This window comes from Gigantopelta aegis, chromosome 9, assembly GCF_016097555.1.
Source record: "Gigantopelta aegis isolate Gae_Host chromosome 9, Gae_host_genome, whole genome shotgun sequence".
In the NCBI taxonomy this organism is placed as follows: domain Eukaryota; kingdom Metazoa; phylum Mollusca; class Gastropoda; order Neomphalida; family Peltospiridae; genus Gigantopelta; species Gigantopelta aegis.
Window position 1 is genome coordinate 26,475,417 of NC_054707.1, and position 8,877 is coordinate 26,484,293.

Sequence of the window (8,877 nt, forward strand, 5' to 3'; positions counted from 1 at the left end):
ACACGGATAGTGTTCGGTCAGTAGGACAGTGTAGATAGCATAGCCCTTGCTCTAGACACTCACTTGGTTGGCTACGGATTGTAGTGTTCGGTCAGTAGGAAAGTGTAGATAACATAGCCCTTGCTCTAGATACTCACTTGGTTGGCTACGGATTGTAGTGTTCGGTCAGTAGGAAAGTGTATATAGCATAGCCCTTGCTCTGGACAGTGACTTGGTTGGCGATTGATTGTAGTATTCGGTCTGTATGACAGTGTAGATAACATAGCCTTTGCTCTAGACACTCACTTGGTTTGCTATGGATTGTAGTGTTCGGTCTGTAGGACAGTGTAGATAACATATCACTTGCTCTAGACACTCACTTGGTTGGCGATCGATTGTAGTATTCGGTCTGTATGACAGTGTAGGTAGCATAGCCCTTGTTCTAGACACTCACTTGCTTTGCTATGGATTGTAGTGTTCGGTCTGTAGGAAAGTGTAGATAACATAGCCCTTGCTCTAGACACTCACTTGGTTGGCTACGGATTGTAGTATTCGGTCAGTAGGAAAGTGTAGATAACATAGCCCTTGCTCTAGACACTCACTTGGTTGGCTACGGATTGTAGTGTTCGGTCTGTAGGAAAGTGTAGATAACATAGCCCTTGCTCTAGACACTCACTTGTTTGGCGATTGATTGTGGTATTCGGTCTGTAGGAAAGTGTAGATAACATAGCCCTTGCTCTAGACACTCACTTGGTTTGCTATGGATTGTAGTGTTCGGTCTGTAGGACAGTGTAGATAACATAGCCCTTGCTCTAGAGTCTCACTTGGTTTACTATGGATTGTAGTATTCGGTATGTAGGAAAGTGTAGATAACATAGCCCTTGCTCTAGACACTCACTTCGTTTATTATGGATTGTAGTGTTCGGTCTGTACGAAAGTGTAGACAAAATAGTCCTTGCTCTAGACACTCACTTGGTTTGCTATGGATTGTAGTGTTCGGTCTGTAGGACAGTGTAGATAGCATAGCCCTTGCTCTAGACACTGACTTGGTTGGCGATCGATTGTAGTATTAGGTCTGTAGGAAAGTGTAGATAACATAGCCCTTGCTCTAGACACTCACTTGGTTGGCAATCGATTGTAGTATTAGGTCTGTAGGAAAGTGTAGATAACATAGCCCTTGCTCTAGACACTCACTTGGTTGGCTATGAATTGTAGTGTTCGGTCTGTAGAAAAGTGTAGATAACATAGCCCTTGCTCTAGACCCTCACTTGTTTTGCTATGGATTGTAGTGTTCGGTCTGTAGGAAAGTGTAGATAACATAGCCCTTGCTCTAGACACTCACTTGGTTGGCTATGGATTGTAGTGTTCGGTCTGTAGGAAAGTGTAGATAACATAGCCCTTGCTCTAGACACTCACTTGGTTGGCTATGGATTGTAGTGTTCGGTCTGTAGGAAAGTGTAGATAACATAGCCCTTGCTCTAGACACTCACTTGGTTGGCTATGGATTGTAGTGTTCGGTCTGTAGGAAAGTGTAGACAAAATAGCACTTGCCCTAGGATGGGGGAGACTAATAAGAGCAAATGTCACAGTGTACGTTTAACACAGCTGCTGGGTGCCTTAAGCTAAGGTGATTGATTATATGTCATAGTTAGTTTATATATTAAAAAAGAAAGAAATATTTTCAATGAAAGGGGCGAGACCCATGGGCCTCATTTCGATCACCCTGTGTATGTTTTAGAAGCACCGAGCTGGCATTTGTTGAGGCCAAGAATTCAAACATTCCAGCTATTCCATCAAATGTGCCAAAACAATAGCAGGAAATGCGTCCATGGTATACAGTCAGACTTGTGTTAACTTGTCACTTAAGACAATGTCCAAAACGTCATGTCAGTTGTTGAAACAAACTGCATAATAACCGTTATTTATACTAAATGACTTGGGTGAATATTAAGGTGACGCCATAAGACAGGTGTCCGTTTTGTAGAGAGTACCACTTGAGCAGGTTCCACTGTGCTCTATACGTCCAATGCTTTGTACACGTATTGCACCCACACTGAGCCTAGGCGCGATTCGAAAACAAACCGATCTCTTTAGAAATCTTATTGTTGAAGATAAACCGCCTAGCTAATACTCGCGCACCTATGTAATGTGAACTGTTTTCCCTCATGTACTATCACCTGTCTAAACCTTACTTTAGACAAATTTGGCAATTGCGTTTTTTGATAACAATATGTTTACCACGACTCTAGGTATGTTTTGTTGTTTTGTTTAATACAATAAATTTAACTCAATTTGATTCATTGACCCAACATCGTACTTTTTTTTTAAAAGTTTTTTTTGTTTTACGACATCACTAAAGCACACTTTATTAATTATCGGCTATTTGGTCATTTTGACGTATAGTCTTAGAGAGGAAACCCGCTAAAAAATCATTAGTAGCTAGGCGTCTTTTATATGCACCATCCCATAGACATGATAGCACATACCACGGCCTTTGATATACCATTCGTGTGCACTGGCTGGAACGAGAAATAACCCAATGGGTTCACCGACGGGGAACGATCCTAGACCGACCGCACATCAACTGAGCTCACTACCACTGGGCTACATCTCGCCCCATTACGTTATAATTAGTACGCTATAGTACATTGTAACGTAGATGACGACAGCATAGCAGTGGTAGTAAGGTGGATGTTTTCTCTAATATTAGGGACGAGACGTAATCCAGTGGACCGGCCTCGGTGGCGTCGTGGTTAGGCCATCGGTCTACAGGCTGGTAGGTACTGGGTTCGGATCCCAGTCGAGGCATGGGATTTTTAATCCAGATACCGACTTCAAACCCTGAGTGAGTGCTCCGCAAGGCTCAATGGGTAGGTGTAAACCACTTGCACCGACCAGTGATCCATAACTGGTTCAACAAAGGCCATGGTTTGTGTTATCCTGCCTGTGGGAAGCGCAAATAAAATATCCCTTGCTGCTAATCGGAAAGAGTAGCCCATGTAGTGACGACAGAAGGTTTCCTCTCAAAATCTGTGTGGTCCTTAACCATATGTCTGACGCCATATAATCGTAAATAAAATGTGTTGAGTGCGTCGTTAAATAAAACATTTCTTTCTTTCAGTGGTAAAGCGATCTCCTGATACAAGGTCGATTTATTATCGTTCCCATTCGGCTCTTTCTCGTTCCAGCCAGTGCTCCACAACTGATGTAACAAAGGCGATGGCATGTACTATCCTGTCTGTGGGATACTGCATATCCAAGATCCCTTCCTGCTAATCTGAAAGAGTAACTCACAGCGTGGCAACTGCGGGTTTCCTCTCTCGTTATCTTTGTGGTCCTTAACCATATACTCGACGCCATATAATCGTATTTAAAATGTGTTGAGCGTCATTAAATAAAAACAATCCTTCCTTCCTTCCTTCTATAATGTTATGTATTCTCTGTTATGCTATATTATGCACAGCATAAATAAAAACGATGCCAGTATGTGTGTGGGAGGTTGGTGAGGTGGTTAGGCGGGGTGCCGTGCATTGGCAGTTAAGAAGGACGTTTTATAATGTACACACTGTTTTGCGATGTAGACTGGGCAGTAGGCATTTCGTTTGTACCATTATTGTATTATCAGCAAATATCTCTGTTAAAAGTAATCCAATAGAACTCTAGACTGAGAACAACAGTTATTGACGTGTATCAGAACTCTAGACTGAGAACAACAGTTATCGACGTGTATCAGAACTCTAGACTGAGAACAACACTTATTGACGTATATCAGAACTCTAGACTGAGAACAACACTTACTGCCGTTTATCAGAACTCTTGACTGAGAACAACACTTATTGACGTTTATCAGAACTCTACACTGAGAACAACAGTTATTGACGTGTATCGGAACTCTAGACTGAGAACAACACTTATTGACATGTATCAGAACTCTAGACTGAGAACAACAGTTATCGACGTATATCAGAACTCTAGACTGTGAACAACACTTATTGACGTTTATCAGAACTCTAGACTGAGAACAACACTTATTGACGTTTATCAGAACTCTAGACTGAGAACAACAGTTATGGACGTGTATCAGAACTCTAGACTGAGAACAACAGTTATTGACGTGTATCAGAACTCTAGACTGAGAACAACAGTTATTGACGTATATCAGAACTCTAGACTGAGAACAACAGTTATGGACGTTTATCAGCACTCTAGACTGAGAACAACAGTTATTGGACGTGTATCAGAACTCTAGACTGAGAACAACAGTTATGGGCGTGTATCAGAACTCTAGACTGAGAACAACAGTTATGGGCGTTTATCAGAACTCTAGACTGAGAACAACAGTTATGGACGTTTATCAGAACTCTAGACTGAGAACAACAGTTATTGGACGTGTATCAGAACTCTAGACAGAACAACAGTTATGGACGTTTATCAGAAGTCCAAACCTTTTACCTAAGTAAGACCAGTGCACGTGCTCTGTTGTTCTCCTGCAGTCCATCTATCAGTGTGGCCATGTGGTGATTAAACAAGCCCACGGATATATTAGTCTCCGCATCCACAAGCTATGTTTGAAACTCTTATCATGTAAATAGTGGTTTATATTCATTCCAAAATTGCAATTGATATTTCATTAAAAAATACATCTATATACATAGATGAAAAAACCCCGCTCATTTCTGTCAATGTCGGTGAATAAATAGTACCAATACGAAGCATTTTCACAGTTTTTATTTATGCTATGCAGGACCGTACCTAACGATAAATGGGTTGTCAGTACAAAAACAGCATGGTCCAATAATAGAGGGTTTTCTAGATAAACAAAAAGATCACATTAAAAATAAAAATACATTTTTTTCGTAATTCTGATCTTACTTATTGTGTTGGGTTTTATACAGATGTACAGGAGTATTTCAATGTTTTGCCCGAAAGAGTCGATAACTAAAGCACCGCTGTTAGTTTTGCTCAATTTCCTTTGTAAAGATGGTTGACATGTTTGCCAGAATGTTAATATTTTGGCAGCTGGTTTTTTTCCACATAAATATCTAATGTTATTATTAAAAGTCATACATGTATTTTCATGAATAAAATATCATGACTTTATAAATAAACTTTACTGGAGATATGTATACTATGGTATGGTACGACCGAGTTCTTCCCACTATTGGTGAATTCCCCTCCCTCTCTCTGTCTGTCTCTCTGTTCCTGTCTCTGTCTGTCTCTCTGTCTGTCTGTCTGTCTGTCTGTCTCTCTCTCTCTCTCTCTCTCTCTCTCTCTCTCTCTCTCTCTCTCTCTCTCTCTCTCTCTCTCTCTCTCTCTCTCTCTCTCTCTCTCTCTCTCTCTCTCTCTCTCTCTCTCTCTCTCTCTTTCTCTCTCTCGCATTTTATTCAGATGATCAAACGAATTCAAACGACTCTACCTTCCGTTTTAAACCCGATCCGCTATAACGAAACGCCAGGCGCTCAGGAAGTGAAGCTATTTTCTACACGCATGTTTCTCGTTCGTTTTTCCGACGGACTAAGAATACTTAATTCCTCTCAAATATTAAGCCAATTACTTTGACAAAACTCGTCCAGTTCATCGGCTAAAGAGGCAAGCTGCCATCATTACTGCTTCCTCGACATCCAGGGCCGCTCATAAAGGTTTGTGTTTAGCGGTCTGTTTGCACACATGTATATTATTAACACAGCCATGTGGCCACACGGGTGGTTCGCCTTGGAGAGTAATAACAGTACCTTGGAATGAAGAAGAGAATGCACCCATGGTACACGCTTTCTTTCATATGTCGGACACGGCGGAGCAGGGGGGGGCTCTTCCCACTCTCAATAATTTTGAATCAAAAATATTATTCGTAATAAATCTTAAGACAGAGATCAATTTTATTTGTAAAATACAGGAAATTGCATTTATTAACATTTGGTTTTCATTATGCTACGAGGGAGCATAATCCCGAACACCTAAAAACTTTGCTGTGAGCTCGATCTCAGTCAGACCCCCCCCCCCCCCCCAAAAAAAAAAAAAAAAAAAAATGAATCAAACTCAACGACAGGACATTGTGTCACCACTATTTGGCTTCGTAGTCAGTTTTAGGTATTTTACCGTCATTACACATCATATCCATTTTTTATTGGTACAATTGTTTAAATTACATTTTTTTATTTTGATATACGATCAGTAAAGTTTGTTTTATTTAACGACGCCACTAGAGCATATTGATTTTTTATCTTATCATCGGCTATTGGACGTCAAACATATGGTCATTTTGACACTGTGTTTTGGGGGAAACCCGCTATCGCCACATAGGTTACTCTTTTACGACAGGCAGCAAGGGATCTTTTATTTGCGCTTCCCACAGGCAGGATAGCACAAACCATGGCCTTTGTTGAACCAGTTATGGATCACTGGTCGGTGCAAGTGGTTTACACCTACCCATTGAGCCTTGCGGAGCACTCACTCAGGGTTTGGAGTCGGTATCTGGATTAAAAATCCCATGACTCGACTGGGATCCGAACCCAGTACCTACCAGCCTGTAGACCGATGGCCTAACCACGACGCCACCGAGGCCGGTGTTATACGATCAGATGCATTGGTAATCATAAAACTTGTTGTAGCAAAACTATAGGGGCCGATTTCACATGTCTGGGTTTCATAACACCAGGTTTTATGAAAACCTAGGTTTAACACTGGTTTACATAAAACACTGAAAAACCTGGCCAAGACCTACACCCGTGGTGCATTTCACATGTGTCTGTTTTACCCGTGTTTACAAAACCACGCTTTTTATATGGGTTACCCGCAGATCTAGAAAGGGACATAAGTGAGGGATAGCTTACACCTCATTACTTTGTAGTTCAAACTCGTTGCTAGTATACTATTAGCATTCGCGTACAAGATGGGGGTCACCTATTTCCTCCCCCCCCCCCCCCCCCTCCCCCACAGTCTGGTAAAACCATATTCGGGCAAAAATGATGGAGATGTTTGGCCAAAATAAGCTGGCCTGAAAACGTTTCACTGTGTATTTCCATCATTCTACTCACAATATTAGTTGTAATCCACGTAAAATGCGTACAGAACCCTACATAGCTGTTGGTAATAATGCACAGATCAATAAACGTTGTTACCCAGAATTGGGCATTTCCCTTTAATTGGGGCAAAGCCAGCCTTCCCCCCCCCCCCCCCCCCTCCCCACTTCTAAACAAAAAAAGGACCCGTACGCCTGAGAGTAACGAGAAAACGTTTTGTTAAATTTTTAAACCTGTAGGCCTATTTCGCCTTTTCTCTTTGAGAATGGCCAATACAGCACAATTGAAATTTTGAGTAAAAGTCTGTATCCATCTGTGATATTTGTATTTTTGCAGTTCATTACACTGTTTTTATTTAAACCTTGAATTTTTATATTGATGTTGATTATCACTTTATTTGTTTGCATTACCATAGTTTGACGCCCAATAGCCGATGTATTTTTCGTGCTGGGGTGTCGTTAAACATTCATTCATTCATTCTGTTTTAGTGTTAAAATTATAACAAACTGTCATTTTAATGCAATTCATAATATATATTTTTAGCAGAATAAAGATAACTTTTGTTTTTGAAAATTATCTGTAAGTGTCATTAAAATACAAAGCAATAGCAATACTCAGAACAGTGTGCAAAGTGGTTTATATCGTTTTTATACATGTACGTGCATGTGCGTCTAAAATAAAGGCGTTTAAAGCAAAAATAGTTGGGGTAATAAATACAATAATAAACAAGATACCAGTTATTATCAAAATTATGTCCCTCGCTAAAGTTCATGACAACTAAAAATTATTTCACTCATGAATTGTTTTTAAATAACTGGTATCTTATTTATTATCATGTATATATCTCCGGCGCTTTGTTGTTTGTTCGCCACGAACATGGTGAATACTTGTTGTGTGAAGGGGTGGATCTAATTTTCTTACACACCCATTGGTGAGAACATCATTTGTTATTTTTGATAACACATACTGTAGTGGGTTAAAATGGTCTCTAAAAATACGTTCACATTTAATGGCTCTGCGATACTGATGTAAAACACCATTTTGCTGGCGAAATTATCTATAAGAAAAGTTACTTTGAGCAAACCCAGTGAAAAACCACCTCAAGGGCAGGTTTAAACAAGCAATACAATTGTAACCCAGTGTTAAACTAGGGTTATTGAAAACCAGACATGTGAAATGCACAGTAAACATGACCTAGGGTTTAACCTAGGTTTAACCCATATGTTTCCAAAACCCACCGATAACCCAGACATATGAAATCGGCCCTAGATGTCTTAATAAATTATTAGTGTATACAAATATACATGCAGTATACTGTATATTATATAGAACGTTTTCAATACATAAAGGGGAAATTAAACCCAAATACCATACTGGAGTTATCTACAAACTAATATCAAACTTGAGTAGCAAAAACATACACATACATGTGTACATGCAGTTTAAGCATAGAGTAAATTGTGAAAACTTGCTCAAATAACGAATTAAAACTATGGGTTATTTTTAAACCTACCCGTTAAGGGAGCTCGCTATATCACTGGCCATGATGCGTTGGTTGTAAACATTATTGTCAAGAGGTTCACTTATCACGCGTTAACTCGGCTCTTGCAAACACTGGCTTTAATATCGGGGTGTAACCAAACTAAGTCTACACACACGGGTATATCGTCGTTTGTGCTGTCACGGTATTTCTTTGTGAACACGCACGAGTCTGGCTCGCTCTTTACTCAAATAATGTGAAGAAAAGTGGTTTAAAAAGATTGTTCTCACAAAAAAATTTCAAATAACGATTTCAAAGGATAAGACGTACTTAAAAACGCCCAAATTCTGGGCGGGATTTTTTTTTTGTGATTATAACAAATATATAGAATTCATCAAT

General features: G+C 39.9%; 1 protein-coding gene across 2 annotated transcripts in view; it reads right to left on the reverse strand.

Moving 5' to 3' along the window:
• The window catches only part of LOC121381125 (myosin light chain kinase, smooth muscle-like), a 76,158-nt gene that overhangs the window by 35,499 nt on the left and 31,782 nt on the right, over positions 1-8,877 (reverse strand). Inside the window, exon 1 of one of the 2 annotated variants that reach the window (XM_041510257.1) lies at positions 8,512-8,581. The exons of the other annotated variant lie outside the window; for it this stretch is intronic. Coding sequence (XP_041366191.1) covers positions 8,512-8,543 — 32 coding nt within the window. The 5' untranslated portion in view covers positions 8,544-8,581. Of the gene's footprint in view, positions 1-8,511; positions 8,582-8,877 lie in introns of those variants that run through there. 2 annotated transcript variants of the gene reach the window in all.